Raw genomic sequence first — 22188 nt, forward strand, 5'->3', positions numbered from 1 at the left:
GCACACTCACAACTGGCCTGAGGACATTTCTATATAAAATGGGGATTAATCCCACATTATAACATAATAAAAACTTGATTCATTGAAGTCACAATCGTTAAGACCTGTCAATGCCTGCAGTGTCTTTGTGGTTATGGCAGGGTAGGTGCACAGACACTGTGTCCAACATTTTGGCCTACCCCAGACTGGCATTATGCAAAACCTTTTGGTAGACCACCAGCCTGAAAATGTCATACAAATTCATTTAGCATTTTCACTATGCTCTAAATAGCATGTGGTGAAAAAAATGGTAGGTTTTGTAACTAAAGACTACACTTTTGCCGAAGGAGAAGATTTAGAGAAGCATACAGCAGGATCCTGCACTGCAACAACAACTGCAACAATCTATTCAAAATGTCAAAACTGCTTTAAAAATCTTAGAAACCTAAAAATAAAATTAAATGGTTTAGAGATGTGCTCTGCTACAGTGTAAAGGAATTGATAGAAGCACTCACTCATAAAATGTGGTCCAGCCAATTTGGATGCTCTTGGTGGCTAGCAGGCCGCTGTTACCATGGTAGGTGAAGAGCACCAACTCCTGCCCCTGTGCTGTGAGAGTCTTAAGCCCTCCATTTGTACCAATTGTCAACCAAATAACCTGGTTGTCAGGGGCAACAATACGCACTGGCATTCGATTGGGGTCACGACGAACCCGGAGCGTATTTCCACTGCTATCTGTTACAGCAGTGATATCATCTTCATTGCTATAGCTGAAGTTGTATTTGTAGTCACCAGTGACCAAGCTCATAGTATATTGATGCGTTCCATTGGAGTCAAACACATAGAGTTCTTGAGAAGCAGGTGATGCAACTTCATAAAGACCCAAAGAGCCTTGTGGAGGTCGATTGTGACGTATGGCACGGATTCTAATGTTTCCCAGGTCAGCTACATAGAGCGTTCCATTAGGAGAGACCACCAGAGAGGAAGGAGTATTTAGCCTTGCGTCTTTGGCATACCCATCGCCTGTCTGGTAACAGTCACAGTTAGCGTCATTCTTGCAGTCGCAGTCAGAGGGTGCTCCTGCCAAGTGAGAAATCTCGCCATCCGTGCTGACTTGTCTGATGCGGTTAATCTTCTTTTCATCCGTCTCGGCAATATAGAGCACACCGCTGTAGGAGAGAGCGATGGCTGTTGCACCTTCTAGAGTGGTCTGGATGGCACGCTTTCCCATGGTATACTCGATGCCTGGCACCTGGCAATGCATAGGTCTGCCCGCCACAATGCGCACCTGCCTGTTCTCGGTTATCTGTAGTACAACGTTGTTGTCAAGCACATAGATAGAGTTGTCCATAGGGTTGATGGCCAGGTCTGTAGGCCACTCTAAACGCACCTGGAGAGAGGACAGATCAAATAGGGAGGTGGATCACTTACGGAATTTTCCATAGATATACACACAGACACAAACACGTTATTACATCTCCCGCCTGCTCTCTCACTCTGTGCACAGTTGATGTTTGGGTCTGACACTGATGAAGAAGGATCCGTTACTTTGGAGGATTAATTCATTGGGTGCCTCTAGTTCATTCGATTTGCCTGTCGCTGGGTCATTTATTTTGCAACGGGATGCAATTCCTCAGTGCCTACAGGGAACAACTGTCTGGCAAAGAAAAGCACGACAAGAACAACAACGTCCGCTTGGAGGACTGGCCTCAACCAGACTTTTAAAGATGATTTGGAAGGACAGTCTTGTCTGGACGTCTATTAATGAAAATAAAATCATTCACCAGCACACACTTTCACTGAGACATAGTTTATACCAAGAAAGCATTAGAACTCTTCCCTTGATCATGCATGGTCTTGTCTGTCTGAATTATCCAGTTTCAATATTTCTTGAATACTTCACAGTCTTGACAACTTCAGTAACGCTGCCAAGTGCCAGTGGGGGAAAGTTATGCAACTGCATAATCTATAACTCACTCTTGCAAAGATATGCTGACAATATAATTGTCAGTCTGTTCCTAAAGCTTTGAATGGATTCATGAGAATTATTCTCAATGAAATCAACTTATATGGCATGACTGGGACATTCCTAAACCAGACATTCCTTCATTCTCTTTCTGCTCATTCACTCTTTCACTTCCTGCTCTGAACCTGCACCGTGGCCACACAGGCAGGTTAAGCATATTTGAAGAGCACCACATTAAAGCGTAATGGTTCTGAACTACAGCAGCTCCTGTGGATAAAAGCTTTCTCTGCTCAGCCATAGCCCATCTGTGATTCCACCTTCTGCATAATGCATGAACTCAAGACCAGATTTTACTCCGGGCAAACGGATTTTACTTGGGTGCGCCACAACATGCCACCTAAAATGTTTAATCAACTTTCAGGTCACCACCTGATATGCAAAAGCCCAACTTGGTAGCCTTAGAAGCAGACAGGGTACTTTTATATGCTCTGGGGATGAACTTGATTTAGATCGAACATTTTAAAACCCAGAGTGAACCGAAGATTTCATTGAAGAGAACTTGAGCTATTTTCTGCTGTCCCTATTGACCTTACTGAGGTAGGTGCAGGGGCGGCGGCAGATAATTGAATGCAGGTGCTGAGGGGGTGCTAGATCATTGACAGGGGGAGCTGGGCAATTCAGGGCTTCAGACTCATTCTTCCCACTGGTCGCTCTTTTGCCACTAACTTTCTCAGTTGGTCGAACGAGCACGTTTTTTTTTTTTGCTACAACATGGGATTAATCAATGCATGCCGATGAACATTTATCATAGTTTATAGTTATATGGAAACGAAAGAGGTTAACATTCAACCTGTTCTTTTTCATCAGTAGTATTATTTGTGATTTGAATTTTGTTAACGGGAGTTCCTCTTTTGCTATGTTATAAGCCAGGCTTTGGATGCTTTCACTTTCGATTTCGCGATCTTGTCACGTTTTACAATAAAAGATAATTGTCTGTTTTGCTTACTATACACCTTTCACTTTTTAAGACTAAAGCAAAATATAGATTCATTGTTATTTTTAATTAACAACAACAATAATAAAGTAAGATACATTGACAAACTAGCTTACAAAACGTTTATTAACAAAAACGAATAAGACGAGGCATAGTGTAGGCTACACCACATGCTGTATTATATAATGACTAATAAATTACAGAATGTTTAGCAAACACTGAGGAATCAAATAAAAAATAAAAGAGAGCCTCCATAGCATAACGTGGTCCTCCCTAGCGCCGCCCATGGGTAGGTGACAGTTGTGTAGGTTGAGCTGTATATATCCTACTTGATGCACATCGATGACTTGCAAGAGCAAACGTTTGGGTAATTGTGAGGCTGACACCAACTGTCTGGGTCTGTCCATACCTCATTGAGCTTCACTGAGCCTGGACCCAAGGGTATGCTAGACAACCGACTTATGTCTCCCCAACCTCCATCACTTAGGGAAAATAGGGGTTGGTGGGGAGACCAGAAAACAGAAAGAGAGGGGAGGAAGGATTCTGCCTAAGATTGTGGATGAGAAAGTCTACTAAACACTACATATCGGCCCTTTTCAAGTAAAATACCCTCTTCATAATAAGAGTCCTACTCCCACTACCACAATAGGCTTGTATTTCCAAAGAACAACATTTCTTGTTTGCTGAGCTGGCTAATATGGCAGTCATCTTGGAGTGGGATACTGATATAAAAATAATAGTAGTCAGCTGATCATGTGATCTCAACTTGGCCCCCATGATGCAAGCCAGTCCAAGTACAATAAAAGAGCTTTTATTAACCTACAGATTTGACTGCATTCTTCATCTCATTTGAGTGTTCATCATCTTAATCATATTTTATTTTATACTATTTCTCTTGTTGTGTCTAGAAATTCTAACAGATTATTTGTTTTCCACAGGCTTACTGAGCTTAGGTGATTAGATTCATTTAGCACCAGAGGGAGAGCAGCCAGAGGGGGGAGCTCCTGTATCTCTGTATTTTATTTGGGTGGAGGCTACCACAGAGGGCTGATCTCAGGTTGTCTTGAGGTTAGTGGATAGATAGCAGGTCATAGTACAGTCTACTATAAGTGCTTGGTTGGAAAAACAAACTAATTCAGCTTCAAGTCTGCTAGCTCTGAAAGTCAATGTTGTGGTCCTTTAAATAATAAACTATTACCTACAGGGCTCCTCTGATAGTAAAAATGTTTAATAATTATCATAAAACAAATACAAAATAATATTAAATTGTTAAAGGAATAATACTGCATTTTTTATAATAATTAAACAAATCTCATCTGAAAAATTGTATCGGGACAACATGAAAAACAAGTCTGCCTTCCAGTTCAAATGAGGCAACAGTTTCAATTGCTTCCAGCTCTTGCTTTTATCTTTGAAACGAGGCCACTCATCCTAACACCACTTCAGTGATAAAGCCAGAGGATCAGGTTTGAACAGTTGAATCTTAGTACTGAGAATCACATATTGCATTCTGAAATAAATCGAAGTTTGGCCTTTCTGCCCTCTAATATTTTGTTTAAGCCCAGTGGCATAATTCAATAATTCAACTCTATAAATCATACTTCATTCAGGTTAGCAGTGTTGTAGCTTTTCTTTTGTGGCAGCCAAAATAGACAAATTAATATTTAAGATTCAAGTGCATTAAACAGTGATGTAGAGCAGGTGAGTATGAATGCATACCTGTCCAATATGCATGCTAGTATCACAGGTCAGAGGCCGAGCAGATGTGAGGTCATTAGACCCCAGCATTGTTGAGATGATGCCATTCCGGTCTACTTTCCTGATCATGGTACCATCAACAAAGTAGATGAACCCATTCTTATCCACAGCAATGCCTATGTAGAAAGAGAGGGTGGGTGGATGGGTGGGGGGCAGATGTGACAGCTTCAAATAGACAAACACACCGCACCTACAAACAGGTGAAGCACGGCTGGTACACATGTCACGCTTGCCCCTGTGGTTTCCAGGTCACTGAAGATGCAGCACTCTGTGAATTATTCACAATGTGCTTTTGGGTGGTGAATTATTCCTGAGCTAAGAGTGATGTTGAGAGCAAGTAATAAAGGTTTTTTTTAACCTAGTCAGCGCTAAAACTAAGAGGCAAGGAACTGAACCCTCAGGCTCTCTGATCCTCACTAGGTCTCTCACTGAAATGTATGTGTCTGTGTGAACTACTTAAAGGCTGGCTGTTGCTGTGTTGATATGCTTAACTAAACCAATATTTAAAAAAAGCAAAAGGGGTTTTTTAATTATTTGTGTTTGTGTTATCATAGTGTGTCATGTTCAGCTATAGTTTTTGACACACTGAATATTTATAATGTCCATATTGATTTGCGGGTGTTCAGTCTTTTTACCCTTGGGTCCCAGCAGTAGCGCCTCAGTGGCCTTGCCTCCATCCCCACATCGAGCCTCAAATTATTTGTGTTTGTGTTATCATAGTGTGTCATGTTCAGCTATAGTTTTTGACACTGAATATTTATAATGTCCATATTGATTTGCGGGTGTTCAGTCTTTTTACCCTTGGGTCCCAGCAGTAGCGCCTCAGTGGCCTTGCCTCCATCCCCACATCGAGCCTCGTCAAATGGCAGACACTGCTCTCCGGTCCCTGCCACAACCTCTGCGTTCTGCAGCAGCTCTTTGGCTCCTGTCAGGGCTTTCGGCCTAAAGATCCGTCGTGAGTTGGTGTCCGAAACATACAGCTGACCTGTCATCGGGTCTGTTGCTAGGAAGTATCTATGTGCAGGATTGTTGCTAACAGGACAAAGGTAGAAATTTCACAATTACAAGAAGAGCAGTATAGTATAATAGCACAACAAAAACAGTCATGATTTATAAACAAACAGATATAGCAACAAATGAATGGGTGAATAAACAATGCTTGAAGTGCTTGAAGCAATGAATAACTGAACAGATTTAAGTTGGAAAGAGATTGTAGCATGAAAAACTTATTTTTTCTTCTTCATCTATTTCAGCAGATGTCTCAGTTTCTTATGACTGTGAACTATTATAAGCGCAAAAAAAATTGCTACCACAAATGTTAAGATAGAAATTGAAGGCCTACAGATGTATGAGAAACATGATCACTGATCTCAGGCTATTGTGTTTTATTGTTGAAGAGAATGTACTTGTTTGGCCCGGCCAGTTAGAGGGGAAAGGAGTTGAGCACTCTATCAGAGTGAACCTAATGCATTATGACTGGAAATCACTATCGTCTGACACAACCATAATGATGCCCACCAAACTGTCACATCCTTTCAATCATTTGCATTTCCCACCCGCACCCCTACGACAGAGGAAAAAGCCAGCAAGCAACATGAAGTGATGTATCTGTTGAAAAAAAATCAACAACTTGTCGAAGTGTTTCAATTAGAAGCGACTAAGGACTAAGAATAGCACAGACAGCTTGCAACGGGATTGCCTGCCGGGCAGGCCATTTTCGTTATACATGTTTTGAAACAGATGTGGGCTGCTGTAGCTGAAGCTTCTGCTTTGTACAGTAACGGTCTGCTAACTTATTTATATATATATTTTAAAAAGTTCCAAAAAACAGGGTTCCATGTTTGAGCTGATCCTTTGTTTGGTTATTAGATATTTGCTCTGTTCCAAGACATAGTGTGCTGCCTATGGATGTAGGATTTTAAGGCATCATAGGCATGCTCCTGAAGTGAAGGTCACCTAAGGTACCTCATTTTAGTGGTGTTTAGATGGCAGCAAAGAAGCTCATTACTCATTACTGAAGTGTGTTTACAAAAAAGAAATGAAAAGCAATATACAGTAGATTTGCAAATCACATGTGCTAATTACACTGTTCATAAGTTGAATCAGCATGCTTCCAGCAACTCAGAAAAGGGGCTAAGAAGGTCTCAGGATGATGTTAGTTACTGTTGCTATGTGGCACAGAACCCACATTGCACTTAAGAGTAAATAAAAATCAAACAAGCTAAAACTATTATACCATAAAACATTTTGATGTGCCAAATGGAAACAAATGTGAGTTCTGGGAGTGAAGCAGGGAGGGGAAAGACTTAGAGTTGGCTTGGTTTAAGGACACTGAGGTTTGGGGTCAATAATCTCCTGAGTTTATGAGGCTCTGTGGAGCATTACGGTATATGGGCATGCCTTGATGACACATACAGATGGGCCGAGACATCTGGGACAAGAGGACGACGAAGGCTAGCCATTAGGTGGCTTGTAATGCTCATCCGCCAGCAACAGTGGTTGTGAATTAATAACTCTTAGCACTTATTAATTCAGAGTCATTAATGCTTAATGGGACGTTTTTGTTTCTCAGAAGCATTTAGAAAAATATTGATGTGTCTAAAAATGCGGCCATTTAATTACTTAAACAGAACTATTTTGCCCACACACGGTGTAACCATATAGCGAAGTTGGTCTCTAATTCCATTTTAAATGATTTGGCAGGAGACATAGAGGAATGGTTAGCATGTCCATGGGATTCCTAAATTTATACCTGGTTGCAAATTTATTCAACAGGCTCTAATGGCTTTGGCTCGCCCACTTCAAATTACTTGCACTCATTTCCATTCATGAGCTCCATACGTCTGTGATTAAATCCTACAGAGGTTTCAAACAGAACTTAATGTAGGATATCAACATCTACTGCGCTCTGTACATTGTCCCTCAACTGGAACTATTCAAACATGTGTGGGATGATGAGGGCCTATTTGCAATGTTTATCAGGAACTCCTGCTTGTCCAGGGCAGACACATTTGGAGTGGTTAACTTAAGTACTGGAGACCTGTCAAGAGAGGTTTATGTCCTGAATCCTTACTGAGAAAACAGGTCTACACCAGTGTCAGCTGAAATGGACATCTGTGTATTTTACTTAAACCTTTTCTGACCAATTTGGCCACAGAATCAAAGTGCAGACGAAATTCAAAAAACAACCTTGTTCTTTCTAAGCTACATGAGGTATCTTTTGTCTTTCTGGTATATGCAATATGCCACATTAAAAGAAAATATTTTACTTGTGTTCTACATAAATGCCTCCGCTAAGCTACACTTACATCCACAAAAGTGGAGAAAGAGATTTCACAGGGCTGAAAGGAATTTCTCATTGTGTTGGGAAGACTTGGAAACTTTGTGATGTTGATTTATAAACCACTGACATACTAAGATTGTGTTTGAAGAAAAATGATAGCCACAATGTTCAGTTATTCTAACAATTTTGTCAGGAATTCAGATCTGTTGTCATAACCTGTACAGTAGTACTTTCAAGGGATGTACTTCATTCCTGAACCATTAACAAAAACATCTGAAGAACTTCTCAATATATAGTGAAGTCCAAAAGTCTAAGACCACATTGAAAATCTTGGAAATAAGATGCAATTTAATCATGGAAATAAAGTTTATGATTTAAAAACGGACCAGCTGAGTTATTTGTATAAAAGGTCAGACTTCCTCCCATCGCACACGCAGGATGCTTTTTGGAAGCTTTTAAAATTATGCTGGTTCACATGTTCAGGATTTACACAAATGTGGAAATCATGCATCTAGAGTGTATGAAAAACAATTAAACTTCACACTTTTATAACAAATTGTTATGCTGATGATATAATTTCTAATTAAAAAACAAACTATTAGACTTTCGGACTTCACTGTAGAGATTTGGGCAACAAGCTTTAAAGCAACTTATGTGAATTAAATAATACCAAGAAAATCAAACAAACTTATCACAAAATGTCACTGGTACTCCATAAACATCTGGGGCAGATGACACACATTTACATTACTTCTGATGGCATGCAGCAACACTTATGAGGAGACAAACACTTGTATAAAAATGACCTGCACCAGACTGAAAGGTCCTGTGCATCCATGACAGAGTTAGAATGGCTTACCTATGTCTGAAATCTTTATTTCTTAGGGTAGCAGAGGAAAAAAAGAGCAGAAATAAGAGAGATAAGAAAGGGAGAGAGAGTAAAACAGCAGAAGCACATAAATCTTGTCAAGAAAGGGAAAAAAAACAGGTGTGCATATATTAATCTCTCCTCCTCACACATAGATGGCAAATAATGCAGCAAGACGGGTCTGTTAACTGTACTTTGTCTTGTTTCTTAAACAGAGTTAGATGTGTGAATATTCCACCTGGGAACTGAAGAACAGTATGAGCTCACAGCACATGCTGAGGTTAACTGGCCCATAATAGCAAATTGATTGTGTCCCAGACAATGAAAAGCAATTCCTTAAACATTGCCTTTAACCGCACAGGAGCCACGCTGTGAATATGTCACACAGAGGACCACCATTTCATTTGCTTCATCCATGTGTTTTACTGCTTTAATGAAAGAATTTAATTTACAGGAGCAGCAGACACACAAAGATGATACTGAAACCTGTTAAGTGCTGGGCCATTTATAGAGACCTCGTGTGAGCGCACATATGAGAGATTGTTTGCGCTGGTATCAAGTTGGGGGCAGATGGAAGGCACAGAAGATGATAAGATAAGGTTAAAAATACAGTAAGTGTCAATGATAGAAAGACACAAGCAGGGAAAACATGAGATGGAAAATGAGAGGCAGCTAAAAGGACGAGACAGACGATTTAGGCCAAAAGAGAAAGGAATAAGAGATAAGGAAAGAGAGGAGATAAGAGGTAGCGGTCATGTATCACCGCAATGGCTAAATGAGGTGCTGCAGGAGAGTGACATGGATGGCCCTCTAGGCCCCGACGAGTGTGAGGGAAGAATTTATGATCATTTCAGCGAGAGTCTATAAAAGACCCGAGATGCGGCTCTGATTTCATATAGAGAAACCCTAAGAGCACTTTGAAAGAATATCTACGTGTCTCTTTCTCTGTGGATGTGTGAGCCCACTCTAGATCTAAGGAAAGGAAATGACAGGTCTTGAGGTTTGAAAGAGAAGGGCACATGTGTTCACCTCATGCTTGTAATGTATCAGCTCTGCACTTCATGGTGTTTAGATTATAGACACACTGTGATCACAGTCAGGAGGGAATATAGTTTGAATATTTCAGATAGTTTAGATTATTAAATCAATATCAGCATGCTGCACTCTGTATGGTGAAATTAAACTTCTTAAAATGTTCTTACTTTTTTTTTCATCTCTTAAAAAAAAACATACTGAACAATCAAAACAAATTTTTATATTACAGAGATGGAACATTTGACTGCTTTTTGGAGATATTTTCCTGTTCAAGGGGAAATCTGTCACCATTTACTAACCCTCATGTCACTCCAAACATGAATGTGTTTGTATCTTCTGAAAAACATTAAAGGAGTTATGCTTTAATTTTATATTATGTGCAGACTGCTCTTTTCCATACAATGAAAGCGAGTGGAGACCGGGGCTGTTGAGCTTCATATGACAAAAGAAAAAGAAAAACAGCTAAGACATGCAAAATAACTCCTGTGTGCTCCACAAAAGAACTAAAAACTTAAAAGTACTTTTTCAGTGATTACTCAAAAACTGTCATATATTTACATTTTAGCTTGCATTAAGAGTTTCAAACATTTTAATACTAAAAATGCATTTTTATAATATACAGATGTTGCGCCGCCAGTAGTATGCAAACTGAATGACAAGATCTAAATTTTGAATGTCAACTGAAATTGAAATTAAACTCAACCACAATAGATTTGGTGGCATATAAATGTCCTGAAACCAACAAAATACAATTATATTTCAACAAAAGAACAAACATACTTAGAATCGACAGCTTCTTTAAATTATAAGCTTTGAGGCTATATTAAAAATCTCTGATTAATCTCTGTGAAGAAACAAAGAGTTTAGTTTAGTTGGCAGAGATACTCAGAGAAAAACACTGTCATTTCTCTGAGCCCTGTAAATAAACACACACACACAGCCTTTGATGTGGGCTGGACGAGCTCAATAGAAGGCTTGTGGTAGATCATAAAAAAGCGAGGTATGGGAATATGCATTTCTTCTTGGCTTAAGGGGGCGAGAGCACAAGTAATGAGTCACCCTCTACAGACGAGAACTCTGTCAGTGTCAGCACGTTCTTTTCAGACCACATGAGCCTTATACTGGGCTGAGTGCCCCATATTGCAGTCTAACAATTTATCATGTACGTTCATATCATTAGCACAAAGGCTACATTATACTTTCTTTTATACCTCTTTTAATTTCCTTCCATTCGTCTTGTAATAGCTTGTGTTTCTTACCTTAGCTCCATAACACTGGTAACGTTTCCCGAGGGAAAGATGCGTCTGATGTAGTTGAAGTCACCGACAAACAGGCTGCCATCAGATCCACAGGCGAGGGCCACTGGAGCCAGCAGTTTGTTGCCATCAGCCTGGCCATTACAGCTGGGGCAGGAGATGCTGCGCCTGCGCCCATTACCCATGATGGTGCTGATCACTGGAGGCTGCTGGGAGATGAAGACGTTCTCACCGTTGCCTTTGTACAGGATGCCTGCAGGACAGGAAGAGAGGGTTGTGTGGGTGAGCAACTGCATAGTATATCATCGTGGAGCTGAATTTGGAAAGATGAAGAGGCACAGTTAAAAATGTATAGCATGACCTAATGAATATCAATAACTGTGATCCTAAATATGTAATATTAATTTATGCGTTTGATATACAATAGTATTCAACAGTTAGATGCAATACTCTAATATGATTGGATAAGCAAGTTCATAGTTTGTATGACTGCTTGTCTGTGTTTGGAGCATTCCAGGCAGGCCGTCAGTGTGTGTTGGTCTGTATATATGCATTAATATATATACAGACAAACACAAGACAAAACATTCACTGACAGCCTGTCTGCAATTCTGCACACAGACATCATGGTGTGTGTGTGTGTACCTAACAATCCCCCCTTCGGCAACCTGAGGATAGGCTTTGCTCAAGGCCAGAAATGTCATAGTTCATGGAAAACCTTTCAGTTATCAGCCTGAATCTTTAACCATTAGACTACAAACCAATCAAACAGTAATCAAAGAAAAAGAATGAGCCGTAAAAATGTAATCAGCAATACTCGTTTAGTGAACAGTTTATCTATACATCTCATTACTGCTATAATAACCTATAAATCTCACACACAACAAGAGATCTGTTTAGTTTATTCAGTATTCTACCTCTTTATCCATACCTTTGGCTAAATAGGATATTAAAATTACTATTTTTTTATCTTTTTAATTAAGTAAATTAGGTAGAAATAAACAAGGAAAAATCAAACTGATATTACGAACAATTAGGAAAAAAGAACTGCTTCATATCTTACGTATTAGCATTGATTGTTAAACAATTAATTTTTGCTTTTGAATATTTTATTCTCAGATGATTTTCACCTTAATGTAATGCTATCAAAGGGTCGTTCACGGAACCGTCTGGCACATAGTAATGTAGCATTCTGATAATTCAAGTGCAAATATATTCAGCTGTGAGAAAAGCGGGCAATCTAGCAGCAGTTCAGAATCGATAAACAGCCCAAACACATGCTGCCAGAATGATTATATGGCACAGGCAACTTAAAGGGATAGTTCACCCAAAAATGAAAATTCTGTCATCATTTACTCACCCTCAAGTAGTTTCAAACCTGTATGAATGTCTATGTTCTGCCGAACACAAAAGAAGATATTCTGAAGAATGTGGGAAACAGAGCAGTTCTGGGGCACCATTGACTTCCATTGTATTTTTTTCTCCTACTATGGAAGTCAATGGTGCCCCAAAACAGCCTGGTTACAAACTTTCTTCAAAATATCTCCCTTTCTGTTTGGCAGAAGAAAGACATTTATACGGGTTTGGAGCTACTTGAGGGTGAGTAAATGATGACAGAATTTTCATTTTTGGGTGAACTATCCCTTTAAGCAAATCGATTAATCAAATCACATGATGAAATGACTGTTGGGTGGATCACAGTAAGTTTTAAAAATAAAAACTGCATCAATATATCTTTTTGTTTTTGTTCCCTAGTATTCATTCCTAATGAAAAACTAATACTCATCTTCACACACACTTTTAAAATGATTTCACAAACTGCTGTGGATTCTATTCAGACATTTGTAAACTTGTTTAAAAATTTTTTTAAATATACCTTTTATTCTGAGAACATTTGCCTGTAAAAACAGGTACAGCATTACTAATACCATTAATAATGTAAATAAAAGCCAGTTAAGACTAACTGTCACCAAACTGTGCGTGAACAAGTCATTAACCATCGTGACTAAAGTTATTTCCTGGTTTTCTATCTGTGACTTTACCTCTTCAATTCTGAATCCAGGTAATATACCCCGGTTAATCCTATAGCCACAGCAATTGTGAATTTGCGTGCCTGTAAGGTTGAGTGTATGTGGGGAAAAAGCATGTATAAGAGTGTTTCTGATAGCTTTGCTGTATATTTGTGCCTGTGTGCATGTTAAACACAGTGTGGAAATGCCACAGGGTGTGGGTTTGGACTGTGTGATGAGCTCACTTGGCCCCAGGTTTGGATTTGATCGTCAATGTTGTGCTTTAATATTCTCCCTGCAGGACATATTTTAATGGTGCATTAATAGCAAGAGCAGATTGACTAAACCTAAACTTTTTTAATGCTGGTTAGGATCAAGGGGGCACCAGGAAAGGAGGGTCAGCAGGAACCATCACTAAAGGGTGCATTTGTAGACAACAATATCTTAATATTTTCTGAAAGTGAATTGCAAAATGTTGGAGGAGGGAAGACAAGCATCAGTGCAGACGTGCTCACTGGCACATTCACATTTGGTAAATAGGGATGTCTGTTAACATCTAACGCTCCACTAATAGGTTCTAATAAAAATACCTTCCAAATAGTTGAGTCTATGTAACATTATCATGTTTTTAAAATTACACTTTGATATGAATCAGCAAACCTTTGAAATTTTAATAAATGTGCAGCTATGGTCAACAAGGAATTTACAAGCTATTGAATAGCTACCTGCTTTAATGATGGAAGAAACATAACATTTTAACAGCTAGTTTTGAAATGTAAAGTGTGTTAAAAGAGCTTGTTGCTTCAGCATGTTTCTCCATTCATTTGAGCAGGTCAATACGGCATAAATGCAATACAGCACTACGGTAAAACAGTTCGTTTAGCAAACAGAAAGCAGGGCATCCTTAAATACAAGATAAACTACTCCTCAAGAAATTCAAAACATCTGGCCTGACACTTATGAAAGCCCAGAAATAAGGAATATGTGATTAGAAAATGTTACAATGAAAAAGATAAAATATTCCATACTCCCAGTGTCAGGTAGAGTTTATATTCACATTTATATTCTTAGCAGAAGCACACAAATCACATTAAATGGCAAGAACCAGAGAGAATGGCACAGAGAGCTGAAGATACATGACACCTGCTAAGCTAGGCCTCAGAATTTCATATAGCATGCTGAATTTAATGGTGTTGCTGGCTCTTGGTTCCCATAGAGAAAGCAAACAAGACAGAGAGAGAGAGAGGGCATCAGGGTGAGACAAGTGATTCGTTGACGGAGCAGAAATAACGTGCCACCACAAACCACTGTCATCCACTGTGAGTGCTCAAATTAGAGTCCACCACAAGTCTCCTTGTCAACTGTGAACTCCACTAACTTCCTACTGCCTTCTTAGCACAAGCCCTCCACCCAGAAGGAGAGAGAGAAGTTGTGTTCCAAAACTACGCTGCCTACATCAGAACCGTCGCGGAACCTCAGAAGTGTCCGATTTGGAATGCTCTACATCGTCAACAACTTATATGCCACATAAATAGCACTATGCACTGGAGAGACTCGGCTCAACTAGTTCCAATACAGTTTGAAGCATGAAAATACATAACTCACACAAATATTGCCACATTACAGTAATGAAACCCACACCGCACTTGTTTGATCTGCCATACGTGGGCTTGGAAATGCGAACGGATATACATACACCTACACGCACAACAATGAATGCCTTCAATTGCACATATACAGATCATGACGGGCCCCAAATTGAGAACAGCTCACAATGTGGGACGTGCTGGATTAATCATGGACATCAGCAGCAACTTGTGTGCCACACAAATAGCACTATGCACTGGAGAGACTTGACTCAACTGGTTTCAATATACTTTCAAGCATGAAAATACACAACACATCTCAGTGAATGAAATATACGTTTACTTCTAATTAATATTCCCTTGCCATCTTGGGAGTCTGTCTGTGATGCCTGGGTATTCAGCTCACTGTTTTGGAACAGGACAAGAGTGTTTGTCAAAACACTGAGAATGTGAGCATCTGTGTACTATTTTTGCAGAGGAAGTCTGTTTGCCTTGCGCACACGTGTGTGCGTTAAGGATAAGACTGGACAGGACCAAAGACATAGTTAGAGGAAGTGTTCTTACACACATCAAGTCAAAGTGTGCAGGTGAACTCAAGTGTCCAAGTCAATAGAATGCTTTCTGAAAGTGAACACCGTTAGCTGTTTTTTTGGGAGTTGCTTTGAAAACAGCGGGGTGTTTGAGACTGGGGTGGGGGGGTCTTCAAAGCTGCACTTCAAAGGATGACTTCATGCTGTGCTCGCTAAATTATTCACATCGGGCAACGTGCTGGAATTCTGCATCTAGCTCCTCTCTGCGCTAATTATGAGTGAGATCAATGACGCCATCTTAAGTCCCCTCTCGGGTGTGCTTGGGCACCGGTCCACACAGCAGTCGTATCGCAGTCCAAACGTCCCCATAAATCTCAATATACCTCCTCCTCTGATCAACCACCCACCATCGATTAAGCCATTGAGAGAGGCATTGGCCGGAAGAGTGAGAGCGATGGAGGTACGTAGATGGCGGGCTGCTTTCTGAAGTACATTTAGGCTACTCTGTAGCTATGTTCCACTAACAAAGACAAATTGGTCAATGGAGGCTCGTTGGCCCTGGGAGAGACCCACGACCTTGACTTCAAACCAAACTTCTCCGAGGGAGGTCGCTTCAGATATACACACACACACACACATGTATACAAAAACACAGTTTCAATGGCTAATCGGAGCCATGCGTACTGGACGCTCTTTCACGCAAATTACTTGCGCTCACATTACAGTAATAAAACCCACACCGCACCTGTTTGATCTACCATACGAGGGCTTGGAAATAATAGTGCGAGCGGATGTACGTACACCCACACGCACAACAATGAATGTCTTCAATTACATATTTACAGATTATGACGGCCCCCAAATTGAAAACGGCACACAATGTGGGACGTGCTGGATTATTCATTCAGGCATGCAGAGAGACAGCCCTCAGCTCATAATGATTGTGTGTACATGTTCCTTTGATATGCATGACGTGTGTTTATATAAAAATCCGACAAAGGGGGACAGGTTATGAGTGGAAAGCAGTGATTTGCCAATAAAAGGGTGAATTGGAGTTCATAACTGCTGTGTTTATGCTGGGTCAGAAACTGGATGAGATTATAGTGCTGGAGCTGTAGTCTACTCAATTTTCTTCCATTTACGCCTCACAAACCATCTGTCACTGCCTCCTTTTCTTTCTCTAAGCGCACCATTTAATGTCTTATCTTCTACTCCACTTCTTTTGTCTCAACAACTCTCCTTCAATCTCTCTGTCTTCAGACAATGCTTATTTTTTCCTCTCTTTTGTTAGAATCTCATAATACTGCAAATATTTGCGAGATATATTTAAATAAGAATTGTATTAGACTGAAACTGTGTCGCATAGTTTATATATAAAAAATTATTTTTTGTATTGGTTTTCTGAACTTTTGATTCCAGGCCTTTGGTATTTTGAAGTAATACATCATTTCTCAAAGGATTTGTTTATCTTCGCAGTCATAGCCATGGTGTCAGCTAATTTGAAAAATATATAAAAGCTGTATGGAAAAGCAGCCATAAATCTTTGCGGAGCTGCGTGAGGGTGTGTATGTGTAGAGAGAGTGCGATTAGTGGTCATTGAGTATTACCAAAATCAATTTAATTTAATCATTTTGCCTTTCCTGTGTGTTCATTTCTCACATCTCTCTGCCGTTGTTTTGTCATTAATATTTCATGAAGTAACTTCTTCCCGACAGGTCTAAAGTCAATTTGAATAATGGGAAAACAGTGTGTTTGGATTCAGGACAAAACTAATAATAAGCAGGGGATGCTATTTTTTTCTTGGTCCAGAGTGTCTGTAGCACACATGTAGCACAGCACAAAAAACAAGGAGCAAATCTGCGAACATGCTTTCCCTCAATCACACACTGTCTTTGAAGATTTCCTGACTGGAAGTAATTGCAGTCCCTAAGAGAGGTGTCTGAATCTATCTCCCTGACCTCCTGCTGTTAAGTGGAAGGAGGGGAGGTACAGTGGCTGAGCACTGACAGAGGCTGATAAGGGCAGATGAAAGGAATCAGACGCTGAGATGGTGAGAGAGAGTGAGAGAGGATGCAGGTAAGCCCCGCAGGCTGTGGTGGTTCACATCAGAGCATGAGTTGTGCTTGGCTCATGCAGCCAGATTCAAAGTTGCATTACATGCCTGCACATGACTTGGGATTTAGAAAAGGCAGTAAAGTCTAGCATGGCTGAATTTGCTGTGTCGGAGTGTGTGAGAGGAAGACGTGGGTGCAGCGGCCTTCAGGTAAAAAATGAAAAAGAGAACTGAGAGGATGGAAAGATGGTCGGTTTAGGGAATAAACCAAAGTCGGTTTAGGGAATCTGTTCCAACTCATCTGCCTGCTTGAGAATCTTCATAGGAGATGACTAATAAATTAAAGACTAACTAACCACTATGATGTATGCACAGTAAGATCGGATACAGAAATGTAATATATGAAATTGTTCTAAATGTTATATGTTGTTATATGCACATATAATTTTTGATATATGTCATATATACTTCATATGGCAATATATTTCATAAATGGAAATTTAATAAAGGTACATATACTACATTTGCTGTGTGAGAGATCCTGCTGTCCTCATCCACACTGAGCATATAATAGCTGCTAAGTGGCACTAAGTGAGCACCTTTCTGAAGTCTAAAAAACAAATGGGACACCCTAAAGTCTTGTGGATTTCTTGGACACGAGACGACCAGTGCAAATTCACATCAAGTGAGGCATTTGAGACAGGGCCTTTGACTGGCAAGTCTGTCCAATTGAGTGGCAATATATATAATCAGCTCCAGTCTATATGCCAGTGCAAATACTGTATAAATATTTATTACACAGCTCTCTGGAATACTTGATTTTGATTATTCAATCACCGAATTGTGCGGTCACATACTTTGGTATAATGACCGCTAAACAGTATAACCGGCAAAGTTTTCCTACACAGCTGTGCATGTGTCTGCTTCCAGAGGCCCCTGAGCAACAGCATTATGGTAGGTCCACTTACCCAAAATATTTTTTATTTTTTTATTTTATTTAGCTTCCTGACAATTATTTATGTTGAATTTAGAATTTTTATTGTTGACATGCCAGTTAACATTTACAACACTGTTCTGCTTAAAATATGAATACAAGTAAATATGCAAATTCACTCTTTGCCAGAAGGTGGCGCTTGTGGAGCAGCAGAATTATAGACTTTAATTATAGCCTTAAACACTACATTATTACAGGCATTATACGGAGGCATTATGAAAAAAAGCCATCAAAGGTATGATTTACAGGTATGATTTAAACACCATAAATTACACAAAATATTAATTATATATCATTATTAGATCAAAACTATCACTTGGCAAGTTGGCATAAATGTGGGCTGTTTTTGGTGGTTGTTAACTGCATTTTATTTAGAAACATACCGTGCTCGCATTATTAAATCATAGCATAAAGACATACACAGAATAGCTCTCGTGCTGGGCTTCTTTACCAACGCATTGTGCATTCCGCTCACAGTATATCGGTGGAACATACTGACTATACAAACTCTGTGGGGGAAACCTAAACTGAACCATTCACTACATATACTACAAGCAGGGTGTCGCTGATGAGTTTGAGTTACAGGATGCTGTTGTCACTGCTGCAAACTCCCATATATACAAATAATTATTCGAAAAATCTAATTTACCTGCAGCCAGTAGGCCCCTCCCTAGTGTAGGCCCCTGGGCTTCAGCCCATGAAGCCTGTGCGTTAATGCGCCCCTGCCTGTCGGGTCCTGATCAACCTGTCTTGGTTTATTTTGCGATAATGACCGGCTGACTGTAGATTAAGTTAGTTTCTCAGTTTCTTTGGAAAAGGCTGTGAATGTGAACAGATGGAGGAAGGTAAAATAGTATGAGTGTGTGTTTTAGTTTGTGGCTGGGCATTGTCTGGATGTAAGCATGCATGTGTTTTCCCCGTGAGACAGCATGAAAAGTGTGGTGACAGAGTGAGGTCACCAGAGATGGGAAGCTAATGCAAACAAACACTCCCAACACTTGACCAAACCCCAGAGGACATTACTGTAGGTCTTATTACTCTGTTCCTTTCATTATAACTAGACAATAATATAGATACATTGAATGACTCTCAGGCCTAAAGCTTGGAGCTGCACACATTTCAGTTGGACACTTACAATTACATACATTGTAGCTCCCTTGCTGCACACACTAAACGTTCAACATTTATGGACCTGGATAGCTACTATTAATTTCTATTAGGCCATTGCAGCCATTTTGAGACTACTGACAGTAATAAGTGGTCTCAAATGGCATTGTGCTTCTCTGAAAGAGTGATGGGAGACAGAGTCTCCTTGTACTAAATACTGTACACTGTTTACCTAAAAAAAAAAAAAAAGTGTTTACCTAAAATGCTATACTGGCAACAACAACAACATTATTATTATTTTATAATTAGTATTACAATATTATAAAATGTATTCATATTTTGAATGAGTGTTTTTATAATTGTCATGCTTAATTTTATGTTTTTAAAGCTTTTATCATGTGCTTTTGTCATTTTAATCTTTTTTTTGTCAGTTTTTGTTTGCAATTTTAGCAATTTTTTTAAAAAACATGAACATTTATTTTCATTTTTCAATCTTCGTTTTTCTTCTATTTATATTTTGTATTTTCAGTATTCCACTTAACTAATTGACTTTAAATAGTTTTAGTTAACAATAACAACACATCATGATGATGATGATTATTATTACTAATTATTATTATTATTAGAAATCTGATTCTCGCTCACATACACACACTAGACACTCAGTGGAGTGCACTGAATATGGGGCTTGAACTGTGGATCTAAGGATCCACAATCATGAAACAATGACATCCAACAGAGCTTGAATGGCCTGTAGCAGTGTATTCTGGGATACTCATGGTGGGATAGGCACCTCACTAACCAGGCAGTTGGATATGCTAGGGATCAGGAGGTATAGGGGCTGGTGGGTAGAGGGGGGTCAGGGACGAAGCGAGGGCAGCAGGCATGGAGAGGAGAAGAAAGACGGTTGGAATCTGTACGGACAGCTGGCTCTCAGCCAGTGAAGTAAAAGATGGCTTAGTGTCACTCAAGATGCCAACAACAACAAAAAGAGGGTCTGGACAACTAGAGCTGAATTTATGGCCATCTAGTTAGCTGGCTAATTTTTTCCCCCTCTGAATGCGAAGAAAGTACAGCATTACGTTTTCAAAAAAAATGTGTAAAACACATTTAAATACACAAAGCAAAGCAATGACATGCCTGTGCACTCATAAAATCAAGAGCCTATTGTACAAAAGTTAAATGAAAGTTAATTGTTTCTAACACAATAAAGAGTATTCTGCCATTTACTTGCAGTCACTGCAAATTCATTTGTGTCAGAATAAGAAAATACTCATACATCTCATCATGCCATATTGCCTGTGGGATGTGTTCTCCCACACAGACAGACAGGTCAGATTATTCTGACATGTGAGGAGTGCTTGATGACTGCTCAAATCATTATTTATTTTTGTTGGTTATATTGTCTCAGCTTCTCAACCTTTGTTTTTAGTTTTATTTTTGTTATAGTTTGTTTACTTTGTTTCAATTAATTTCATTTTACTCTGTTTTTAAACCAACAGTCTGATAACCCTGACAGAAGAAATGGAGAGCAGGGCCTTACATTGATTTATTAATGATTGTATCCATGTAAAACACATACTGTATCTATAATCTGTATTACACTCCCTCTCGGATTTAGTTAAACTGACTAGCACAATTCCTCAATGCCCACTGTGTTTCACTCCAGAGAGTTCATTTCCACAATCATTATGTTGGACTGGGCCTGCTCACATACCTCCATCAGATTCCACTTCATTGGGTCATTTATGGCCTGCCCACATGGATTCACTAGCTCCCAGCTGTCCATCACTGTCTGCGGCTGTCCCAGTGAGGAACAGAGCTTCCACTCACTCTATGAGTGACTAAAATCAGCTCTTTTTCTCTGTCAGATCTCACATACTGCTGTGAAATCATTGCGCTCTCTCTGTCCCTCTCTCTCTATATATATATATATTTTCCAAGACATGCGAAGAAATACCATACAAGCAGACCAAAATTTAAGCGACTATTTATTGCTAATCTTCCCCTCTGCTGAAGCTCTGAAATAAACTAAAGTCGCACGGATCAAACATCTGTCATATTATATTTAAGAGCAGTGGAGTAGAATAACAAACTTTGGTCTGTTGATCTTCATCCTATTATCTCCTGGAAGAAAGAAAATAATACTGGCCTGGAACAACATGAAGGCGAGTACAAGATGACAAAATGTAATTGTTTTGGTGAACAACTGCCTTAAGAATGACTAGCCATTTCAAAATGGTAGCAAAACGGTAAACGTTTCAGTAGGAGCTCACAACAGACATTTACCGTCGTAAAGGTGAGGAGAACTACTGTATAATTACAAGGCTATGGAAACTATGATCTAAGAGCAGCTCATCATGTCCCCATGAAAGGGCTCAAGGATAAACAGGTTCAACCTTTAAGCAAGGTACATGAGGACAACCTCTGCTGATCACCCTTTTAAAGCTAAGATGAGGGATGAGAGACTCCTTAAGAATTCATCAAGGCAGTCTCTCCCCAATGACACGTGGCCATAAATGTTTGCTGCAGAGAGCACTCCAGACTGCTTCGTTTGGGTGAAGGTCACTCACATGGAAATGTCAAATGTCTCTTCATTGGCATGCCTGAGACAATAAGCAGAGATGAGGACAAATACATCAAAAAGTATATTGCTACAAATTACAAATACTTGCTCATCAAATTTATTTAATTTAAAATACAAATTACTTGTGTGAGAAATATATTTAATTAAAATGGAAGTAATTTGAAAATACAAACAATATAATTG

General features: G+C 39.5%; 1 protein-coding gene across 1 annotated transcript in view; it reads right to left on the minus strand.

Annotated features, from left to right (window-relative positions):
* Window positions 1-22188, minus strand: part of LOC107559630 (teneurin-3-like) — a 308103-nt gene that overhangs the window by 5154 nt on the left and 280761 nt on the right. The window contains exons 21-25 of the mRNA XM_016243524.1: window positions 11143-11392; window positions 8840-8860; window positions 5497-5729; window positions 4659-4813; window positions 495-1369 (exon numbers count right to left, since the gene is read on the minus strand). Of these exons, the coding sequence (XP_016099010.1) occupies window positions 495-1369; window positions 4659-4813; window positions 5497-5729; window positions 8840-8860; window positions 11143-11392 (1534 nt within the window). The remainder of the gene's footprint in view (window positions 1-494; window positions 1370-4658; window positions 4814-5496; window positions 5730-8839; window positions 8861-11142; window positions 11393-22188) is intronic.

The sequence above is a fragment of the Sinocyclocheilus grahami genome, unplaced genomic scaffold (genome assembly GCF_001515645.1).
Source record: "Sinocyclocheilus grahami isolate Dianchi unplaced genomic scaffold, SAMN03320097.WGS_v1.1 scaffold693.1, whole genome shotgun sequence".
In the NCBI taxonomy this organism is placed as follows: Eukaryota; Metazoa; Chordata; class Actinopteri; order Cypriniformes; family Cyprinidae; genus Sinocyclocheilus; species Sinocyclocheilus grahami.